General features: G+C 43.8%; 1 protein-coding gene across 1 annotated transcript in view; it reads left to right on the top strand.

Annotated features, from left to right (window-relative positions):
• The window catches only part of LOC138449712 (hepcidin-1-like), a 112321-nt gene that overhangs the window by 45836 nt on the left and 41727 nt on the right, over positions 1-24758 (top strand). The window contains exon 2 of the mRNA XM_069604790.1: positions 12764-12853. Within this exon, the coding sequence (XP_069460891.1) occupies positions 12764-12853 (90 nt within the window). The remainder of the gene's footprint in view (positions 1-12763; positions 12854-24758) is intronic.

Consider the following 24758-nt stretch of genomic DNA (forward strand, 5'->3'; position numbering starts at 1 on the left):
TTTAATTTCTGAAGTGCTTCCACGTTCTTTTCCTGGGGACAGAGACCCTGAGGAGTAATCTCATGCCCCAAGAAATTGACACAGGTTCTGCACCACTGTGCCTTTTGAAAGGAGAGTTTTGCTCTGGCAGCCCTCAACTGTGTTGGAACATAACGGATCTCCGCTATGTGTTACTCCACAGTTGAGCTTTTGACTAACACATCATCTACATAGGCCAGGTGACCGCTTTCACCCAGGTCGTGCATTGCCTTGTGTAGAAAGATGTTAAATTCATTGCTGGAGTTCATGTATCCGTAGGGAGTCAGGGTCCATGTGTACTGCTGCCCCCCGAAGGTGAAAGCCAGCTTGTTTTGGTCCTCCCTACTGACAGGCACAGTCCAGTACCAATTGGTCAGGTGAATGGCAGTGAATACCTTTGACCCCTGGATCTGGGCCAGCCCTTGGTCAATGTAGCGAAGAGGCCATCGAGAAGTATAGACCCATTTGTTGAGCTCACTTACATCGGCGCAGAGTCTCCACTGGGCGTTTGGCTTCAAAATCCCCAGCACCAGATTATTGAAGGTGCTGTGGACTGGACGAATTATCCCCCGGGACTCAAGGTTCTTAATTATTTCAGTAAGGGACTCTATTGATGTGAGAGGCAAGCAGTATTGCTTCACACACACTGGAGTGATGCCAGGGTTTGTGGGAATTTTTGTGGTGTGGATGTCGGTGCAACCACAGTCATATGAGTCCACCGCAAAGAGATCTTGAAAATCTAAGAAAACCTGTTTCAATTTTTGCTTTTGCTCCAGAGTCTCACAGGCATCAGCTAGGTTGACTCTCTCTTCAACCATCTGCATGAAGCCTGGAAAGACTTCCAGTTTTGCTATCTCAGCGGCCTCCTCCAGCTGGGTGGAGAAGTCCCTGGTCAAAGTGCTGATTTGGACTGGTGGCTTCAGGTGGGGAAGGCAGTCCTCGCGGACTCGGAAGATCACCTCATCCCTCTTGAAGTCACAGGTCACATCTTCCTTACCATAAGGGCAGGAAGTGTACACCAGGAAATCCCCCTCATGCCGGCTGAAGATCCTGTCTGGTGTTGCGTCATCATCACTATCACTGTCAAAACAGTCCTTGGGGATTGGTCCTAACAGTTCATTATCTAAATCTATGGAAAAATGCCAGTCATCAACCGCCATTCCAATAATGGTGCGGCTAGAGTGATACTCTTTAAGTCGCTGTTGTCCACCTCTATTGGAATGGTGTTGTGTTCTATGTTGACTAGTAGTGTCGGGTTTACCCCCAACCCTTGCTGTTAGAAATGAGCATTCAGATGGACATAGGCGTCGGGGTTTTAACTTTCACTTCCAGTGAGAATTGTCAGGTCCTTTCTTGGATGGTGACTTCCTCTCCAATCTGAATTTCAACTGCATAAGGCAGCAGTTGAGGTGACCTAAATGCTTTCTCTGGGTCATCAAGTCCATGGGATTACCCGCTAATTGGGACCAGGCTTTGAAGTTTATTGGTCCAAACTAATGGCAAAGCGATTGAGAATGTCACTGCCTAAGTAAAATGCAGCAGGGACATCTCGCACGACCCAACAATTATGGACTATGTTCTTATTGCCTATGGAGATTCTGAGCATACACCTGCTAGGCAGGAGATGTTTGGAATTGGGTGTTTCCAGATCCATTTCCCATTTGTCTATCAGTTTAAATGTAGGAATGGCTGGATCTTTTGGGAGTATGCAGAACATGGCTTCTCTGATGAAGCTCTTACCGTTGTTTACGCACACTCGGGCAAGAACAGAGTCCTTCCCTTCATTTAACTGAATAGGGATGAACAACTGCTCTCCAATTTTCTGAATATCAGCCAGGATTGAACTGATTTTTCATCTTTCTGGACTATAGTAGTGGGATTTTCTGACTGTGAATTTGTAAAGAATTTCAGAGTGTTTCTTTCTAGTGTGGAATGTCACCTTAGACTGGAAGGAAGGTTGATTTTCAGCAATAGAGAGGACCCGCCATCACCAGTCTGTTGTCCTACTGCAATTACTGTCACATCTGGGATTTTATTTTTCTGGAAGTGAAATTCTATTTGGTCAGGTTTTTGTTCAATCATGTGACATGTGCCGCTTAAACTAACATGGTTGACACTCTGTTTCAATTTTATTGGTTGGTTAGTTTGGATCCAAAGGACCTTTTTTACACAATCTTTGAGGGGTGACAAACTACGCAGTATGTCATTCCCTAGTAAACAAGGTGTGCCCTCTGGAGTCACAACTATGACCGAGAGCTTCACCTTGTGTCGCCCAATTTTAATGTCCAAATCCGCAGTCCCCTCGATGAGAATTTCCTTCCCGTCAAAGTTCTGAAGTTGTCCAGGAAGAGGGGTGAGAGGAATTTGGTATTTCTCCCCCCTTCCCGAATTCAGTTGGTCAAAAGCCCTTTTTGACAGAAGGGTAGCTTGGGATCCAGTGTCCACCAGTGCCAAAATTGAACATTGCCACTGTATTTGGACCAGGGCTTAGAATCTTCCGTCCTTCACCTCAAGGGGGCAGAGATAATGTACATTTTTGGCCAACTGGTGGGTTAGTGTCTTGGTTTTGGATACCGACAGAAAGGTGATTTGGGCAGGGTCCTGTTTGCAGCCTTGAAAATCTTAAAGAAAAAGTGTGACAGTTAAATATGGGGGAAGCTTTGGGTTCCCCTGGTTCTGGTCTGCCCCCCCCTTTTTGGAGGCAGTCCCCAGGATGGTTTTGAACCAGGGGATTTTCATTCTGGTGATTCTGGGGTTTGATGATGGGCAGTGCTAACTCAGTCCCCGCATCTACCCAGTCTGGGTTTGGATCCTTTGGGACCCATTTTTCTTTGGGAGGAGTTCCCCCATCTCTGAAGGAGAAGATCCTTTTCCCTGGATCCTCTGAGGATCCCTCTCCTTCAAACTGGAAGATTTTTAACTCCTCCTCAAAATGGGTCTTTTTGGGCTCTTTATTTATCCCACCCCCCTCTGCTCCTTGGGTGGCAGACTTTCGGGGGCAGGAGATTTTGGTTCCGGTTCCTGGTTTTCCAGGGGCTTTTTACGAGTGGTGAAGGAAGCTTCCTCCAAGGCTGTACACCCACCTTCCCTTTGTGCCTCCTCCCTGGGAACCGGCGGGTTGTCGGGGTTCTTCCCCGTCATTGCTCTCGTGCACCAGGTCCTGGATTTGAGGCATTCTGCACCGCCATGCTCATATGGGGGTTCTGTTGAGCCCTCAGAATGTGACCCAGATCCTGTGCCTGTTCTGGACCTGGCGCTCTAGTTGGGGCAAAAGCTCTGGCTGGTACATGGTCCTCATGTCTCCCCTGGACTGATCCCGGGAAGGGTAGCTATCCCTTCTCCCCAAATACCCCGGGGTACCCCTCCACCCTTGGCCTCCCCTCTCCCAGATGGGGCTGTCTGGGCTCAGGAAAGGGGGGAAACAAGGATGAATTGTTTTGGGGGTTAAAGTTTGGCGGGTTCCTAGGAAAGACATTTTATCCAGTATTTGGGGGGTTACTGCCCTCTTGGGGGAAGTGAGGAGGGAAGTTCCCTGGGTTAGCTGTTGTCTGGTTGCATCCCCCCCCTTGGGCCGGAGGAGTCCACATATAACCCAGGATGGGGCTATTGCCCTTGTAGCGTGGGCTGATGTAGTCAGGGGAGTTAGGGGTCCCATTTGTGGGGTTGCCTCCCTGGTTCCCTGTTTGTGATTGGGCCGAGGGCCTTCTGGGTTTGGGGTTGTTTTGATTCTGTATGTGCAGGCGTTTATGCCCCCCATCTCTAAATCTAAAATGGGGGCATTCTTCACCTCCGCTACTTTAGCAGTAGCAGGGGTGTTGGTTGTTTTGGGGCTTTTGGGATTATTTTTATTTTCCACTGGCTTTTGCACATCATAAATGTGTGTGGCCTGTTCAATGACCCATTCTAGTGATCTTTTCTCGTGAAAGTGCCTCACTAGCCGGGTCATGATATACTTAGGGAGAGCATGGAAAAAAGTGTTTACAAACGCTTTGCTGTCAGTGCGCACCCTTCTAGTGGTCTGCGCAAAGGCACGTTTTAACTCTTGAACAAATTCTTGTGGGGCCTGATCTTCTCCACATTGCAAGTTGTAGGCTGCCTTGCGAGCCTCCTGAGGATTCTTGTGAATAGAAAAGTGTTTCAAGATGGCCACCCTATAGCTGGACCATCTGGAATGATTCTGATCCTCCCGCCCCGCAAAGAAGCTGGAGTACTCAGGAGAAAAGGTCCACTTTACATATTGAATACAGCTTTGGCTGTCCTTCAAATGGAAAGTTACCATCATTTGTTCAAATAGCTCAAGGTGCTACCAAACCGAATATTTTGCATTCTTATGATAGGGCGTGATGATGTTCCTAATTGCTTTTATTTGTTTTAGGGGAACCTTGAGCAAGGCCCTCTTGACCTTGTTGGCTTTTTTAGTTCGGGTGACCCTGGTCCACTCATCCTCTGACTCAGAGGCACTGCTACCAGAAGTGCCTGTCTGGTCTTCTAGGCTCTCCCGGATTCTGCAAACTTGGGAATGGCTGGCAGAATGTGGGGGCCTAGTTTCTTGAGTCCTGTGGTGCTCAGCAGAGTCTTCTGATTGTTCCTTACTCCCAGGATTGGCTGAGTACCCCACCCCACTCCACTGTCCTAGCTGGGAAGAGGTTTTCAGGATGCACTTAGTGGGCATACTCCCATGGAGTTCCCCATTAAATTTTACCATCTGGTCTCTGGGTAAATTATATTTTTGAGGATCAATTTCTCTGACCCTCCCCTCATTGGAGTCTCCCTGATCAGAGAAGATGGCCCTAGCACTTGGGAAGCAATACAAAGATGCCCGCCCATCCATTCCTGGGCGGTGCTGATCTTTGAGCCCCATATTCCTCAATGGATTGAAGTCTGCCATCCCCGTGGCCCTTGGCTCATGTGCGCCAGTGGACATGGGGGTGGCAGAGTCCATGGAATTGAAGAGATGCAAGCCTCTGGTACTAGGGTTCCTGAGGTTATGCTCAGGTTTTTCCCTTTCCCAGCGGACCTCATCTCTCTAAGCCCCTGCTCCCTGTTGCCATGCAAGAACCTGACCTTTTTGTTCTTCTATCAAGGCCTTACTAAGTCTCTATTAGTTGTTCCTGCATAACTACCTGTCTGTGGAGCCTGTCATTTTTCTCACAGAGAGCCTCAATGTCTCTCTGTGCTTCCTGTGTAACTTTGGAATATTGGGCCAATTTTACCTCCTGAGTCCTGTTCTTACTGGCCTGGTCCTTCCTTGCTAGAGCATCTTCCACCCTCCTGGCATGCTCTAACAGTTTTTTGCAGTCTTTTTGGAGTTCACCCAGTCCCTGAAGGGCCGGGTGATTTTCTTCCATTTTAGCTTTTAAATAACTGACCTCCTGACCTAAGGTGTCCCTTTCCTGAATGAGAGTACCCCTCTGTGCAGCCAGGTCGTCCCTTTGTTTTTGGAGGGCACCAGCTTTCTGGCGCTCTTCATTGAATTCTGTCTGGGTGTCAAGGCCTTTGAGAATTAATTTATTATTTTCTTCTTTTTCTTGGTCTAGGCGGTTTTGCAGGGTGACTACCTGCTCTGTGCATGCGCTATTAAAATTTGATCGCTATTCCAGCTTTTGTTGGCTCTGTAGTAGAGAGTCCAAACTTTCTTGGCACTCTTTTAGCAGCATCAGTAGTTTGGTATCCTGCTCTACCTTCTCCTGCTGCAGGATATCCAGATCTCCTTATATTTTTATCAGGTACTGCCTGGTTTCTTTTTCTGATTCTAAACTCTTTTGTAGCCTTTGCTCTGCAGAGTCCAGATCAGTTTGGGCTTTTTCTAGTGATTGTACACAACTATTTGCCAGATCTAGGTTTTCGGCATATTTTGCTCCAATATGTAGGTACAGATGTGCCGCTATTCTGGCAATTTTACTTTGCTCTTCTTTTACCTTAGGGGCCATGTACAATTCACTAAGTACCACGTTTAATGGACCCTGATCATGCCATATGTCTAATCATGTGGCAGTGGCCTGTTCTTTAATTTCCTGCAATCAAACATTCTGATCCTGTTCTGTCCATTCACCCCTGACAAATAATGTGTGCAGTAGTTGTTTCCTTGCCATATTAATTTCTACCAGGGTGGCCATTCCGGAAATATTAATTTCCTTTCTGACTTACAGAAGATATTTTATTTTTGCAAACAGACCAAATTCCTCAGAGTGTTTCTATTGAAGGGTGCTTTTCACAGTGTAGCACAGTGTGGGAGCCCAACAGTTTATGTACCATGTCAATTAGCATGCTGTATTAGACTGTCACAAGTGGTATGTCTAATTCAGAGATCTCGTGACTAGCCCCAATCTGTAAATGATTTCAATGTGGCACTTCACCTAAGTCAATGCCTAGCATGTAATGCATGACTGAAATACTTATTTATTTATTTGTGTCTAAAAGTTCTTTTATTCTGAACGATGTACCGCGTATATCACGCCCCTCTCTTGGAACCCCCGGTCACACTGAACCAGGAATCAGGCTGGTTTGCAAAGTTAAAATATTTATTTATATATTCACAATATCATCACACTATTTTTAATGGGGATACAATAATCACCAATGGGGTGATGTCACACTAAGCAATCTCTTTAAACAAAGGGAGTAATGATGAGCAAAAATAATGCAGCACAGCAATAATACTTTTGTGGGTGTGGGTTCAAATCAAATATCAATGTGGTTACTCTTTCTCCTGCACACCCCCCAACCCCCCCAATATGCAATGTAAAGAGATAGGGGGAGAGAGAACAGGTTTCAGGAATGCATAATTCAAATACAATGTCAATCCCAATTTCCCCCCAGCAAACACAAGAGAGAAAAGGAGTTGATTGGCAAACTGTCAAACTGGTTTTTAAAGTTCTCTTTGAATGGATTGGGTAAAAACACTAAAAATGGTTTAAATGACTGAAATTGTTGAAATTCTAATGGGAGCCACTTTATCGGGTTGCAGACAAATACTAGCAATGATTTGACACCAACAAGCAATGTGCAAACTGAAATTTGAGGTCGGGTGTAATGAAAAGCTATTTTACACGTGTAATATTTTGCCAAAATGAAAATTTGCGGCAAACTTTTCCGTGTGCGGTAAACGTTTCTAGCATGAAAATTGAAGGAGTTATGGACGTTTGTGTGGAGGTCATTTTTTTCAGATAGAGGCAAATTGGAAAACAAGGATGCACTTTTAAAATACAGGCAGGATTTCTTTACACTAGGGATGGACTATGAAGAAGCAAATACAACACGACAGCACAGCCACCAGACCAGGACGCCTCTGGATCAGGTTTTTGCCTGCCAAGACGCTTGCCTTCTTCAGATGAAATATATCAGCGCAAAGATCGGTTTAACACTACTAGTACAGAAGGAGATAATAGGGATGAGATAGAGAGTCCAGGCAGTTCAAAAATATTTCTATCAATGCAGTTCTGGATATAGATAGGATGGATTTGGATAGGGATGACTATGGACAGTACATAGGCTAGCGACAGTCCTATTCTAAGGATACACACTATATAGGTTTGAACAGAACCGTAAGGAATTCTGGTCCATCAAGATCAGGGGTTTTGGTCAGAAATTCTGCTAGGCACACCGGACTGGGACAGTCTGATGGGCACACCAGACTGGACTGGTCGGCAATGGCTCTGGTTCACAGCTATCTGGTCACAGCACGGCTCTACTGGGTTGGGTCTTTGGATTCTGGCAATAATTCTTAGCAGGAAAGCAGTACAGCACAGCCAGGTTGTTTTTTGGTTCCCCTTAGATGTCTGGGGTAAATTCTGGTTTCTGGAATTTTAAGGCCAAGCTGAGGATGGTTCATCTATAGAATAGGCCTTTCTGCTTGCCAAGTTTCTGGAGCCTGGAGCAGGGAGGATGTCAAGTTCTCTTGCAAAGTGCTCTGCTAGCAATCAGTTGGTGGGTGAATCTGTGTCTCTCTAAGTCTTCAGCTTTCTCTATTTATGCATTTGATTAAGGGGTGTGTGTGCTAGATTATCGTAAGCGTGCCCCCTTGGCTGGGTATAGGCTAGAGTCTCCTTTCTCCCTTGATTGGAGGAAAAAACAGGGTGTCACCATGATGATGTGGTTTTGAAGTCAGGGAATCCTCCCCTTGGCTTTTGAACATGAAATCTACTTTTCATATAATACATATTTACAATTTTGCAGACTTTATAACAATAACATATCTAGATCACATATTTTGTGGATCAAAGGCTCTTCCAAGCCCCGTCTTTGTAGAATCTTTTTTTTTTTAATCACTTTATTTAAAAATTTTAACAACAAACAACAAAGAAAAACAATCTCCAGTACATCGCATCGTGTTCAGATTGCAATGTCTAAAAGAACCTCAGAAATAAACAAAATAATACTGAATACATGGACATCAATAATATTTGTAAAAAACCATATACAATTTGAACAAAAATCCCTGACACTCAACCAATAAGACAAAACAACAAGAAACAAAAACACACAACAAAACAGCCCCCCATTACCAGAAGTATCAAAGTATCCCCAACCCAAGTAAGGGATTATCCACCCAGGTTTGGAACTCAACCTTCAGCCAAATAGGTCATTAAAGGGTCCCCAAAGTCGAGAATAACAACCTTCTCTACCTTGTCGAAGGAGCATAACTTTATCAAAGTTCGACAAGACCTGCATATCTGATAACCACCCATCCACACCCGGTTTCTTCCTTGACTTCCAGACCCGTAGGATTTGTTTCATTGCCAAAATCAACCCTTTATTAATCCATTCCGTACAGTCCCTAGCTCTGTCTCCTCTACCTCTGTTGGATAACAAAATGATTGAAAGGAAGGAGCGAGGAAGTTTCTCCTCCAATACAAGGTCCAGTCTATCCAATTCCCCAGTCCAGAAGTCGGAAACTCTCGGGCACGTCCACAACATATGTATCAAAGAGCCCACACCACATCCACAACCCCAACATGAATCAGTGTCCGAAAGACCCAATCTGGCCATCTTGGACGGAGTCCAATATAGTCTAAAGAGGACCCTTTGCCTAATATAACGCAGTTGCAAGTCCATCTTTGCCTGCACTCCTACATGAAGCAAATACGTCCATTCCCGAACCGAGATATCCGCCCCAAGATCATCCGCCCAGGTCTGACGAAGCTTATCCCATGCTCTCACATCAACCTCATCCGCCGGCATCAACTTCAGATAAGTCGAAACTCCATACGATGCAGAACGAAGAAGTTCACACAATGCAGGTCTCTCATTCATGCCCCCATCTAACATCCCTGTCCTTTCAGTCAAGAGCATCTTTAAGGCCTCATAACGATTTCTTTCTCTAGCTCCAAGACCAAAGGATGTTCTCAGCTGTTCAAAGGAGATCATGTCACCATTATGCCACACATCACAGACCCTAAGTATGCCCTTACCTATCCAACTCTTCCAGCATAAGGGCCTATTCTCTAATTGCAAACATGCATTTTGCCATAAAGACGCATCATAGTGCAACCCTTCATTCCCACCTCCAAAGTCCAGAAAGCGCAGCACCGCTTCCCTAGTCGCACCCATTGTGGGAAGCTTCTGTACTGAGGCAGGCAATTTAGACATTGAATAGACGTCTCTCAGCGCATAAGGCGAAAACTGGTAACTCTCAATTATATACCAATTGGGAACATATTCATGAGCCTCAGAAAAATATGGGGTCGATTTTTTCAAGAGAAAACCTGTGCAATAATTCATCAAATTCGGGAATCCAAATCCTCCATCTTTTACTGGATCATTCAAAATAAATTTAGGAATTTTAGCCGCGTGCCTTCTCCCCAAAGAAAATCCCGAAAGACTTTATCAACAGGAGCAACAACTTTTATCGTGAACTTCAAGGGGATGGACTGTATGATGTAAAGAACCTTCTGCAAAAGTACCATTTTAATGGCATTAACCTTGGCCCAAATTCCCAACTGCAGTCGGCCCCATTTCAATATATCCCTTTTAATTACCTCCAGTATCCTTGACACGTTGAAAGCAGTCATCCTTTTCAAATCCCGAACTAAATGTATACCCAAGTATTTCATTGTTCCCACCTCCCAGCGACAGTCCCAAGAATCCAAGACATCACGCGGGACACTAACATCCAAAGGAAAGGCTACAGTCTTCCCCCAATTGATCCTATGGCCCGATAAACGTCCCACCTCATCAAACATCTGTTTAAGTAGTACGCATCCCTCAGCCGGGTTAGACAATATAACTGTCATGTCATCAGCGTAGCATAGCACTTTCATCTCCCTATCTCCAAATTTAAGCCCCCGAAGGCCCTGCTCTTGTTTTAAGTATAGGATGAGAGGTTCCAAGGCCAGATTGAACAGATATGGAGACAACGGACACCCCTGCCTAGTTCCCCTAGATAACAAGAACGAGGAGGACATAACCCCATTGACCCACACCTTCGCACTAATATTAGAATTCAATGCCCTGATGGTCCTAATAAACGCGTCCCCAAATCCCATCCTCCTAAGGGTGTGATAAAGGAAGGACCAATTGACCTTGTCAAAAGCCTTTTCCGCATCCATAAATAACAACAAGGTGTTCCCGGTCTTCGTCTTTGGTAGACCCATCAAATCTATCAACGTCCTAATATGGTCATAACCGTATCGCCCTCTCATGAAACCAACCTGTGATCCACTGATCAGTTTGCCTATGCACATATTCAGCCGGTTAGTCAGAATCCTGCTGAAAATTTTTAGATCCACATTCAGGAGCGAGATCGGCCTATAATTCTCGCATCTCTTACCATCTTTCCCCAGCTTCGGGATAACAATTACACAAGCTTCCTTCATAGTGGGACAAAGCAAACCATCCCGCATAAAACCATTATATAGATTGCACAGGAACGGTACAAGAACCCCACTCAGTGTCTGGTAAAACTCTACCGGAAGACCATCTATCCCCGGTGATTTACCCTTATTGAGCTGACCAATAGCCACTGACACTTCCTCTTCCTCAATAGGGCTATCCATCATCACAGCTTGGTCCGCACTCAAATTTGGCATAATAATTTTATCTAAAAAGGAGTCCATGTCTACCTGGCTCGGAAACTGGTCTTCTCGATACAAAGTTTCATAAAACGTCCGAAAACCACTACATATCTCATCCTTCTTACTAATATGAACACCATTGTCATCGACCAGTTTTTGGATAAAAGAAGCATCCGATAGACCCTGTAACCTATTCGCCAACAGGTTCCCACTTTTGTCACCTTGTTTCCAAAACTTTTGCTTCATAAAAAACATACCCTTCTCATATTGGGCATCCATTTTTTGTTCCTTGAACCGCCCAACCAACAACTTATCCTCAGGTCGCTTGTAGAATCTTATGTTGGCTTTTGACAGAATTCTGCCCTTTTTGACCAGAACACCATATCTAGTTTATCCAAAATTTTGTACAACTGTGCGCATTGCATATAAGTGTGTGAAGTTTCATGCTTTTTACATAATTAAATTTGCTATAAAACCACAGTTTCTACAGTTAATCCCAGAACATAGCACAGAGTTCTGTCTCCTCTTAAAATGTGCAGCAAAAGTTTAGGTTCAGAAGTCCGTGGTTTATATATTTTTTACAATTGTCCACAGTAAATTATCAGTCTTTTTAGAAATCTGCTTTCTGTTTGTTGTGAATCAACAAAAGTTATCTACCCCGCCTCCTTTTCCTTCTTGCAGCTTCAAAAGCCATTCCCCGCCCCCTTCCTTCAAGGAGAGGCCATTTACGATCCTTCCTGATTAGCATCTCCTTGCCTGATAGGAAGTCCACTGTGCCCTTCCCAGAGAAGCCCAAGTGCTCCTCCCCTCTTAATCAACACCTGAATCTGAGTTCCTGGTCTTAGAGAGAAAAAGGGAGGTGCCTGTCTCTGCGGGAGAAGTTGTTTGTGGTTTCAGCCTGTAGTCAGGTTTACTTCAAATGTCATTTTGTTACATTTTTCTTTGTTGAAAATAAACTTGCAATTTTAAACCAAACATCTAGAACACTGATTCCAGACTCTAAACCATGAAGTTTAAATAGTTACAATCTAGGTTACTCTTCATAACAAGTCACTTAGATTTTAGACATTAGATCTTAATGGTGCAAGTTTACAGTTTTAATGCAGGCTTTTGAAACAGCATTCAGGCAGCCGCTGGTACTGTGCCCAGTTTTTGACAGATTTCACAGGCAGGCAAACTGGCTGTGGATGTTTTTGTGACCAATTCAGCTTTCCAGGATATTGCAATTTCCCAATGATTTCTTGAATTCAATAAAATGGGACACCCAACAAGAAGATTGGATGTTTGTGGGTGTTTTGAACCAACATTCTGTTTTTTCAGCAATCAAGAAAAGATTTAAAAACAAGATTCTGGATTTCCTTCAGCAAGCACTGCTTTTCACCTGTGCTCCATTTTTACATGTTGGGCAGCCCAATGACATGTTTCAGAAGTGAGGTCTCCGTTCCACCACTGACAACATCCATGGTAGATTTGGCAGCCACCTGTTTGCGCTTTATACAGCGCAATTTCCTTAGGTTTTGGCGCACATAGGGGTTTTGCGGCCATTTTGATGATTCTGGTGCCACCAGCAAACAGTGATGCCGCAGGGCAGAGCGTAAGTGGGTTAATACATCCCACAATAGAATAAGCTAAGTGAACAGTGGAGTGAAAAGGAGGTCCCACAAGTTTAGGACAAAATGTGTGTGTAGAAAATGATTTATCAGTGACAATAAGCCTCTTGTTTCTAACTACAGGGACAAGAATGGTCAGAAGACAATTGGATGATGGACTCCGAAACCGTGCACGAGACGGTGGACTTCGAACACTTGCACGAGCCAACAGATGTGAGTATCATGTTGAAAAGTTCTTGGAAAGCACCGTCAACAGTAAGAATGGATGGAGGCATATGGAGACATGGACAGGCTCAGGGTGGATGAGGGAGTTATATGAAGAATTCAAGAGGCAACACAATGAATGGGGGCAGAAACAACAAGCAGGGGAGTGGAAACAAGGCAAATGGCAGGGACCACAGAAAATTGGGAGTCAAAACAGAATTGGAAGGTTCACATGGTGTATGGAAGGGGTATCTGGAGTACTGCATGGAAACTATGCAGAATGGGGTAGGAAACAAAGAGAATGGGGTAGAGAACTGGAGAATGGAAGAGACACAAAGCAGAATGTAAAGGTCAACATGGAGAACGGGAAAGGCAAAAGTAAGTCTGAGATTTCAAACTGGAAGTATGAGATGGACAGCAGTTAGAAAAAGAGTGGCAGCAGAATTAGAGACGATTATTGGAGAGAGGGAGAATTAGAGGTGAATGTGGTAGAAAATGGGCAACAGGGAAAATTCGAGCTGGTGAAAAAGATGCGAGAGGGACAAATAAGTGGCAGTTGGAAGAATGAAAGTGGAGACAGGGAGAATCAGTAGAGCAAGTAGGAGAGGACAAGTGGAGCTAAGGGGAGCCTGCAAAACACAGCAATGAATGTGTGGGGCCAGCAGATGTATGCGAGAGTAAATGGTGGCAACAATGAAAAAGCAGTAACAAAGAGAAAGTGTGGCACCAACAGATCGGCACGGAACCCACTAAATCTGTATATTATAATCCCTTGGTGTGCCCACAACACCTTTGCCCCATGCCATTTGCAAAGTAAGCAATTACTCATATTACAACAACATTCCACTTGTCAATGTAGGGGTCACAAGTAAATGTTTGTCATCAAAAGCCATATCTCTAAACTACGCATGACTGAACCTCAAATTCTCGAGGTCAAATCTCCTACATTTCAGCAAGTTCATCCAGGTCAAACTCGTGCTTCTGAAGAGGTTTGAAAAAAATGAGTTGGCTCAACAGTTGAAAATGTAAACAAGTGTCAGTTCCAAGGCAGGTGCTCTGTTAATAGTTGCTTTAAGCAGTGACGAACTGCAACTTTACATGTGCTATTTCTGATAGTCTACTGCAGTCAAAACACAGGGCTTCTAAAAACTTGTGCATGAAGGAATGAGGCTTTCTTGCTTAGACAAACTGCCAAACAGAAGGCCTACCTTTTAACGGAAGTGGAATTCTGCCATATAACTAACTGCGTTTATTTGTCAATGTAGCAAAGGTTTAGATGTCACAGTGAGTGTCATGCATGTCCTTAGCAAGGACGTTTGAAAAGTCTGCAGCAAAAGCCCTCTTTCTTGTGTGAAATGTCTGCCGTGGACTTCACAAAAAGAACACTTTTCCACCAATCAGGAGGGCAGAATGTACCATGCACTCATACCATTTCGTCCTCACGATTGACCAAAAAGCCCACATGCAGTGGCCTCCCTCTCGCTTCTGTGATTGGTCAGGTTATGCCCAATCAGAAGTGAATGGGTTTCAGCCAGGAAATCCAAACTTCAGAAGTGAATAGTGAATGGCAGACTGCTTAACTATTCTGCCATCCATGTCTGTGGTGCACATGGGTTTTCCGCTTATCTTTAGAATTTTCCTATTGATGTGGTAAGTAACAATTCTGGCAGGACCATAGCAATCAAGAGCAAGAGCTAGATGACAGAAGGTTTCTGCTTGACACAGCAGGGGAGCTAGCACCAGCACAGCAGAAAAGACCACTGACACTGTCTTTCTGCTTGCTTTGGTCCAAGCTGGTTCAAAAAAGTAATTTATTGTTGGTCAGGTCGGTACCAACACATACTGTAATCTGGCCACAGAGATCTCTATTCATAACCGTTCTTCAGTTTTGATCTTAAACAGGCAGGGTAATGCTGATGACCCATTTGTTGTTTGGGGTTATAACTTAAGAATGGTTATAGGCAAAGGTTTGTGTTTTTTGTGTGCCTTAGTAATGATCTATAATGTTTGCATTACACACTGAAAGTGTAAACATTCAGAACAAGTAACATTATATATGTGTGACAAATCAATTTCCGGGGTGCCAATGGTCAAGGGGTGCATATCCGTTTTTAAACCTTCAATCAGCCCCATACCTCTAATACACCAGAATAGATGCAAAAAGATTGGATACAATTCAAAATATAAACCCCCTTGTGCAATTTTGGTAATGTGGACGGAATGGCAGGCTTATCTCCTCTAAAGGTAGTGGATCCTTGGTTGGTTATTTTCAACACATCAAAAATACAATTATTCCCAATGAGGAAATGAGTGTCCAGTAAAGGTTGTATACAAATATGTATTTTTTTTATTATCACAAAAGACAGTCTAATAACATTACTAAATACAACCCACACTCTAAAGGAATGCAGAAAACAGGCAGTTTCTAAGAAAGAAAAGTGATGCACTCTGGATACTGACAGGATATTAGTTGGTATGGTAATTAACCACAATAGTTTTTTAAAGGCTTCTTGGCTTCATCAAAAAGGGAGAAAGGGTCTTAGAAATGTCTCTACAAACCTCTGGGAAGGACTAGGGGGACTGAACCACAATGTACCTTTTGCTGCAGATGTTCTTGGTGGTCGACAGGGTCGAGTAAGCTTCAGGGCGCTTCGCAGGCTTCTGTGACAGAGTTTGAGATGAGAGTCAGTGGCGGGTATTAGGCGGAAAGATAGTTCGGAGAGTGAAGCTGGACGATCAGCTGATGGCTGACCTTCACAGCTACTCGGTGTCAGGAATCAGCTCAGTGATGATCAGCCGTTCTGAAGCACTTGTTGAGACTTCTCGTGTTTCTTGACACCAGCAGGTTGAGGCGTTGCAGTCGTTTGTGGATCATGAAACTCGACTGGCTCTAAAAAGTCCTTTAAGGTGGACGGCGGTAGATGTTTGCTGTTGCATGTCTCCCAGCAGCTTCAATGGGCTTACGTTGTCCCTTAAGGCGGATGGCCAAAAACTCAGGCATGTGTTGCAGGCAACTGCCTTGTCCTTGATTTCAGGGTCAGAGAGCTTCTGGCATTTCCGATCCAGGAAACTTGCTGCACAGTCTGGTAGGGCACACTATCTGCTGGCTGGGAACCAGTTCTGGAGTGGCTAGAGGGTCCTCTGAGAGTCTTTCACCCTCTATTCTTTGTGAGAAGTTAAGGGGAGGGATTGTGCTTCTCTTTTTGGATGTCCTGACCTTCCTTCACTGGTGGGAGCTGAAAGGCAGACTGTACCTTCAGCCAAGGATGAGTTTTTTTTTCTTCTTGTGAAGTCTTCAGATTATCTGCTTAAAAAGGGGCTCCAGCTCTCTTTTAAGGCAGGCAGGCCACAGTGATTGGTATTGGCTCGTCCTACCTTAATGAACCAATCCTGGGGTCCCTGGCAACAATTGTTTATGTGCATGAGGTGTAATCTGAGTCCAAAAAAGTAACCCGGCGCACTATCTGGCAATTGCCAATAAAAGAAATGACAGAATTATGTGAAGTGCTAGGTAATCCCACCTCTTTAGTCAAAATACCAAAAAATCTGGAAGGAAGCACAACATCCACAGGCAAGCCTTCACTCCGTTTTCCCTATTGCTCCATTGCTGGTCAATTATTTTTAAAGACACAACGTATCACTAAGGATGTCATCATGACAAGCAAGCTGCAAAACCTATGTCAATATTTTGTTGGTTTGCACACCTAGGATACATATATTTCCTATAGGTGGAATACTCAGGATTGGGGGGTCCCATATCTACTGGTCAACCCATTTAGGCACTTACATCACTTTCCTTTCATTTCATAGGCTAGCAGTAGACTGAGGTAAAGCGGGTTGAGATTGGTTGGCACGGGCCATACTCAACCTTGTACTGACCAGGTGTGAAATATAAGGAGATAGTTATAATGAAGTGATCAGTGTACCACTTATAATTTGCAACTAACTACTAACTAGCTCGTATTATCTCAATGCTATTGCTGTGAATTTGAGGCTATACTCTGAGTCATCTCCTTCCTCTGTCTAATACGGCAGGTCTGCTTATCTTAGTTGTTGCCATTTTGAAAAACAGCAGTCTTAAATGTTCCTTGAGACCATGTTTTTATTTGGAATATCTATATTTTATTCATCCTTTAAGGCAAAACAGCTGTGAAAAAAAACACCCCGATGTCCTAAAATTAGCCTTTATGGAAGTAGCCAAACAATCCAAACAAGCCATTGTAGATGCCAAAGCTACCACCTTCAATGCCAGAATTGCCAACGCAGAATCTGACACCATCGAACTATTCACCATATTGAAATAACTAGAATTTTATCACCCACCCTCCTAAAGCACAAAATGTGGTGCGCCAACACCCAAAATTGATACCCTAAACCAAAAAAGCCTCCTGAAATCATTCTCCCTGAAGCTCTCACTACAAACCACTTCCAACCTCAGCCCTCAAATGACCTCGGGCTCTAGCATCCCTCTTTTCTGCTTCCCAAAAATCACTGAACTTGAAACTTCTCACATCTTAAAGAATATCAAGCCCTTAAGATGTAAAAGTGATGTCTGCCCAGCCTCACTCATCAAAGACTGTGCTGAAACTCTCAACCCTTCCTCACTACCTTCATAAATGCTTCCATCCAAACAGGCACTGTACCATCTTACCTCAGGGATTCTTGGGTTCTCCCCCTACTAAAAAAAACCCATGCTCGACCCCACCCGCCTAACAACTACCGGCCAATAAACACTGTTTTTTAAAACATTTTTTTTATTTCTATTGTCTTACAGTTTACATAAAACTTTTAGCAATTACACAGCTAGGCAATAAGAGAAGCAAGGCGAGTGTCCTATATTCTAGTGCTTTGTCTCATCACCACTGTCACCTTCTTATTAAAAATCATGGACAGAGCAGTCTATGTCCAAATTCAACGCCACCTCGAAACCAACCAAATCCTAGGAGTCTGACAGTCTGCCTTCCGTTTAGGTCACAGTCCTGATTCAACACTCTTAGACCTTAAAAAACAAATTTATGATATCAGGGATGAAGGGAAACCTGCCCTGGTAATCCTCTTACACCTCCCCGCTGCTTTCGACCTAGTCGATCACAAAATCCTCTGCCACCACCTGACAAACTCAGCATTATTCTCACCTGCAGCCACAACTTGGATCGCTTCCTTCTTAGAAGGTAGAGTAATGAGAGTCTTCACCTAAAATGCCAGCGGACCACCAGCCCCAATCAAGTGTGGAGTCCCACAAGGCTCTTGCATCCCTCCCACCCTCTATAATATATTCACCAAACCATTCATCGACCTCCTGGACACCCACAGCATAGCCTATACAAACTCCCCTATCTGGAAAATACCCTAATGACTCTGACACTTTATGCATGGAATACACAAAAATCCAAGCTTGGATGGCAACCCATGGACTCTGTCTGAACGATGAGAAGAGCAAGATCCTTCTTGTTGGCCCATCAACAGCACTTAAGAAACGTGATCCCAGCTACGCAGCATTCAGCCTTTAGATGCAGCCTCATCTCATGGCTCCAGCAACTATTGCATTAGTTGAAGGGTAAACCAAATCAAATATAGTTTGTCTCCACACTGCAAATGAGGACCTTTGCGGGACTATGTTACTGGGTGCTCATTGTGATTTTAAGAAGATAAAAGCTATGCCCAGTAAGAGCTTCGAATCGCCAAAACACAGATGTCCTTTATTCTGGAAAAATCATTAAGATAATTTGTCCTAGACCAGAGCAATTTCATTATTTTGAATGTTTTGACACAAGCAGGTTTTTAACCCAAGGAAGCTGTAAGGGATTTCAATCAGGCACACACCCAGGTCTCGCCTAGCATGTAATGCACAATGAAACCCTTATTTATTTTTGTCTATAAGTTCAATATTCTGAATGATATAGTACTCATATCACACCCGTCTCAAAATACCCCCCAGGTCACATTGAACCAGGAATCAGTCTAGTTTGTAAAGGTAAAGATTTATTTATTTAATATTCAAATCGCATATAAGATATCTATACGACGAAGCCCGCAAGGATGACACGCGTTGTCATTTGCTTTGCATTTTCTGCTGCCCTCCTGTCCATGGATATATGAAAAATAAAGGACTGTTATGCAGCAGATTTTCCCATCTGGGATTTGCCTTGGTGTCATCTTTCATTGCCTGAGTGCTGCTGCTATTTTTGGACTGTCAGTCAGTCCGCCCTTCTTATCAATATATATATATATATATATATAAATATATATATATATAGCAGCAATCACCTAACGGTGACAATACAATTCAGAATATAAGTGAAGCAATTGAATTCACTTATAATAATGCAGCATAGAAAGCACAGAAAAAAGAACAGTTTTGGTTTGTGAACAGATAGCATTTAGGTTATTATTTCCCCCTGCAAAGTACTGAAGTACAAACGAGCAAACCTACACAAATGTGAGTAACTAGCAGGTATTCAGGAATGAAAGACAAGGTCTAGAGTTTATAGGCAATCGTCCCTTTCCAAACAAGAGAGAAAACCATTTTGGGTAAATTACACTTTTAAACTGACAGGTAAAAATTGCTTTGTAAAGTAATGCAAAAGGGTGCAAACATGCTTAATTGGATAGAATTTCTGAGGAAAGCTACACTAAACAGGCCCTAACACACATGAGCTATAATATAAACAACAGTACACACTTTAGATCAAAAAGGGATGAAGAAGCACTTTGAAATGGGACAAAGACACGTGTAAACTTTTGAACTTTGCGGCAAACTTTTACTATGCGATATTGGAGAAAAATGGGTCAAAAACACTGTTTTGTGCGGTTATTAGTTGTGGATGTAGCTAAAGGTCTTAGGTATCAGTGAGAGTTGACATTTCTTTTCTATCTTTAAAATTGAAGAAGTTATAGAGGTTATAGTGAGAGGCGTTTTGCAAAAAAGGCGCAAAAATGAAAACAGAAATTCGATTTTAAAAATGACAAATAGGTTTTCTTAAACTATATTAAGGACTATGAAAAAGAGGAGGCCACACATGAAACTTCACACCTACGTGGCCAGCGCAACCAGTCCATGGTGGATACTCGATTTCTGGGATTTACTTGAGTTATTCAAAATCACTAGGGAGTTATGGTTTTGTAACACAGATGAGAAAAAAATCAGCACAAGAGAAGTCTAACACTTCTATGGTTCTGAATCTAAAGATGGGATGGGTTGAGATTGGGATAAGACAATGCAGATAGACTATGGGTCACGGTTCTTCCTGTTAATACTTACAGTCCTTTGTAATCAAATTGGACCTTCAGCTCTGGTCATTGGATTGGATCAGGTCTACCGGCAGCAGGGCAACTCTGGAGGGATTGGATCTGCGGCGCGGTTCTGGTCAATTTAGGACTGCGCCTCGGACTAGATTTGGAGGGCCCTTCTGGTCACTGGACACGGCAGATTACAGGATGCAAGTTTCAGCGGGCAAGCCTTAATGGTGGCAAGAAAAGCTGAATCAGAATTATTCTTTTAAGTTTTTGATGTTTTTGAAATATTGGGTCTAGCTAGCAATAGTTCAGCAATAGTAGAGTCTGGATTCTGCAAAGAAATCTGTATCTTCAAAGAATTCTGGAGTCAGCTACAAGATGAAGAGTTTTGGAACGAGGTGCTGCGCTGAAATCTGGATGGGTTCTGGAAGCAGTGTGTTCTATGTGTAGTGAAACTCCTATATTTATACTGTCAAATGCCATCCCCCAATTCATGGTGTGGGCAGAATTTCAAAAACACACCCCCGCAGCTGTGAGTGGCTGCAGGCACATGCTTTGTTTTGGTTGGCAGTCTGAACAGAACTGTCATCTTTACGATGGGATTTAGGAAATACCACATTGATTTTTACCAAAACATAACTTTTGTACACATGTACATTTCTAACATCATGTACCCTAATAAGATTGGACACCCACATTTCATATGTGATTGTCTATATTCACATTCAATCCCCGTCTTTGTGTGAGCCGTCTTTCTCATTCTATAGAATTTTACCAATTTTAAACATAACAATTTAAATGAATCATTTCTAACTTGGTACATCTCTGGGTGCTTATCAGTGCACCATGGACATACAATCTTGGGTTTGCAACATTAATTGTTCTGCTATGATTGATTAATTGATATTTTATTTCTATCGCGCTCGTACACAAGTGTTTCAGAGCGCGAGAATAATAAGACTTTTTTCATACCTTTGGTTCCTTAAATGGTACTAGTTTCATCAATGTTTTCAAATCAAGAGCCTAAAATTAGGTTAATGTCTACCAATTTTCAGATTTATGCCTCTTTAGGTTGTTCAGTTAAAGAGTTCTAAACTTTAATCCCAAATAAGGATTTAACATCAAAGTTCTCCTTTGTAACCTCCCCTTCCCAGGCAGCAGCAAGTCCTTTGATCAAGGAGGTATGTCCCCTTCCTGGATGGAAGCTCCCCTGTACAGATCAATTGGGCAGCTTGTCATTGTCCTTGGCTCAGCCCCAGACGAAAGTCTACTGAGTTCCCATTGTGCTGCTTGTTGTCATTATGCGGGATCCATTAGACTTCCTATTTTCAAGGGAGTGTCAAGCTGAGATGTCAGCTTTCCCAGGCCATGCACTGCCCAATCAGGATTAAACATGTACTTCCACTGGAATACTGTAAAATTCACCTACAATCTTTTATTTAAATGATATAAAGGAACAACGTTTATAATGGATTTTGACATTTTAAAGAAATTAAGCCTTTCACAGAAAAATGCTTTAAACAGGTGGATTTTTCACTTCTTCAGGAAAAAGAAAACACATTTAAACTGAATTCGACAGATAATTTCCTTAAGCAGCTGTCAGGCATTGATGCCTGGATTCCTCTGACTGTTTGGAAAATCTTTGATTTTAGCACACTTTTCCTTCCAAAAATTCCCTGGAAAGATGACAGAATTTAGCGCCAAAACAGCACTTTGAAGGTTCCCATTGATTAGATATCTGTATTTAATGAAATATTTGGATTTTTAGCCCTTCTGTGGCCTTGTGACAGGTGACAGGTGACTCCTGTTTTTACACCAACTTTGCCTGTGTGTGCAGCTCTTTTGTGGTTTATGAACCCTGCACAGTTTTGCAGATTTGGCGCACACGTGGGTTATTTCCTTCATTTATAGCAGTTTTCTTTCCCCCTTGGCAACAGGGTGTAGTAGGGGGCATTTGGCATAGGTTGAAATATCCCACAAAACCCTTAGAACTTAGGTTATGGCCTGGCTTAGACAAATGATTGGCCCTGGGGTCATAAGAACCACTGACTTTAAGGTCCTATGGAGAATTAAGATCCATCAATGGTGCTCACAGGAGAACAGACACTGCCTATTGGTTGACTGCGGTCATAGTAATATTCCGCTGTTCTTAGCGAACTGCAACAATTTCATTGTTGTGCCATCAGAGTTGAAGATCATTGTGAACTCTGCTGTGAACTCTGAAGATCATTGTGAAGCCCCGCCCACCTGGTGCCTTCCTGCCTCCCACTCTTTTTCACCACTTAGCAAGCCCCGCCCACCTGGTGCCTTCCTGCTTCCCGCTCTTTTTCACCACTTAGCAAGCCACGCCGACCTGGTGCCTTCCTGCTGGCCGCTCTGTTTCCCTACTTAAGGAGCCCTCCAGCTTCTTTTCCTTTGCAGATGGGGAGCAGGTGCAAGTTGATCTAGGTCACCTGGCCTTAGCCCCACCCACCTGGTACCTTCCTGCCTGCTGCTCTTTTTCACCACTTAGCAAGCCCCGCCCACCTGGTGCCTTCCTGCTTGCTGCTCTTTTTCACCACTTAGCAAGCCATGCCCACCTGGTGCCTTCCTGCTTGCCGCTCTGTTTCCCTTCTTAAGGAGCCCTCCGGCTTCTTTTCCTTTGCAGATGGGGAGCAGGTGCAAGTGGATCTAGGTCTCCTGGCCTAAGCCCCGCCCACCTGGTGCCTTCCTGCCCGCCACTCTTTTTCACCACTTAGCAAGCCCCGCCCACCTGGTGCCTTTCTGCTTCCCGCTCTTTTTCACCACTTAGCAAGCCCCGCCCACCTGGTGCCTTCCTGCCTGCCGCTCTTTTTCACCACTTAGCAAGCCATGCCCACCTGGTGCCTTCCTGCTTGCCCCTCTTTTTCACCACTTAGCAAGTCCCACCCACCTGGTGCCTTCCTGCTTCCCGCTCTTTTTCACCACTTATCAAGCCCCACCCACCTGGTGCCTTCCTGCTTCCCGCTATTTTTCACCACTTAGCAAGCCACGCCCACCTGGTGCCTTCCTGCTTGCCACTCTGTTTCAATACTTAAGGAGCACTCCAGCTTCTTTTCCTTTGCAGATGGGGAGCAGGTGCAAGTGGATCTAGGTCACCTGGCCTAAGCCCCACTCACCTGGTGCCTTCCTGCCTGCCGCTCTTTTTCACCACTTAGCAAGCCCCGCCCAATTGGTGCCTTCCTGCATGCCGCTCTTTTTCACCACTTAGCAAGCCCCACCCACCAAGTGCCTTCCTGCTTCCCGCTCTTTTTCACCACTTAGCAAGCCACGCCCACCTGGTGCCTTCCTGCTTACCGCTCTGTTTCCCTACTTAAGGAACCCTCCAGCTTCTTTTCCTTTGCAGATGGGGAGGAGGTGCAAGTGGATCTAGGTCACCTGGCCTAAGCCCCGCCCACCTGGTACCTTCCTGCCTGCTGCTCTTTTTCACCACTTATCAAGCCCTACCCACCTGGTGCCTTCCTTCACCATCACTGTCTTGTGGCCAATGCTGGATTTGACTTTTATGGACTTCATTCATTCACGGTACGTCGTTCTTTCTCAACTATCATGCTGGACTTCCTTTGCATCTTGTACTCATGGTGGCCCTGAATCATGCTGTTCCCGTCTTGGTCTTGTATCCTGGCTTGTAACATTATGTGTTACTAATGACTTCTGCAATTGTATTCACTCTCCACTCTTGCTTCTCCACTCTTTTGGACTACTTACTCTCTTTTCTCTCCTCCTTTCCCTTCTCCCTTTTCCTATCTCCTCCCCTTACTTTCTTCTATGCACTTACTCTATCAGAATTGTCCCTGGACCTAATATGATAGCAACCTCGTCTGTTTCCTCCACCCTCCCATTACTGTTTTTTCCTCCCCACCACACCTCCAGCACTATCTGAAATGTCGTCAGGCCTAGTATGATAGTCGCTTGTTTTGTTCCTCCCCTCCCTTTCTGCACCCCTCTCCCTCACCTTTTGTTTTTCTCCAGCTCTACCAGAAATGTCGTCAGGCCTCGTACGGTAGTCAACTGTCTGTTTCCATTTCCTTCCCACTCTTCCCCTCCCTTCCTTGTCTATGTCTTAGCTCTTGCACTATCTGAAATGTCGTCAGGCCGAGTACGATAGTTAATTTCACATCCTTACTGTTCATGGCCTGTAAGAATGTGGTTGTATTTTCCCTTGTTCCCTCCCTTGCCTTGAAGCGCTTTGAAACACATTGTGTATAGGCGCTATATAAATAAACAATCATATTATATCATACTGTATAAGGCCACTATCAGACGTAGGGCCTATATTCTGTCATATTCCAGTTTACCTTTTTTTTTGTTGCATGTGTGAATACTGTTATTTCGTTTCATAACATTGTGTTTTTTTATGTTTGTGTTAGTCTTGTTTAGCGATACTATGCCCACAGGCCCATCATATGCGCTATAAATATATGAATAAATAAATAAATAAATGCTTAAGCACTGTGCCGTTTTTCCAGGCTGGTTGAAATGTATTTATTTCCTGTCCCATTTGTTTATTTTTGAGGCCTAACTACAGTTGTGAAGCCTGCTTTTCATTTGTAATGCTTTTTAACTATGGACTTTTCATGCTGGCATTTCACTGTTGTATTTTACTGGGATTAAATACATGTTATGTCATGTATGGATTCCCACTACATGTATGCAGCCT

The sequence above is a fragment of the Ambystoma mexicanum genome, chromosome 1p (assembly GCF_040938575.1).
Source record: "Ambystoma mexicanum isolate Mex_15411 chromosome 1p, UKY_AmexF1_1, whole genome shotgun sequence".
Classification (NCBI taxonomy): domain Eukaryota; kingdom Metazoa; phylum Chordata; class Amphibia; order Caudata; family Ambystomatidae; genus Ambystoma; species Ambystoma mexicanum.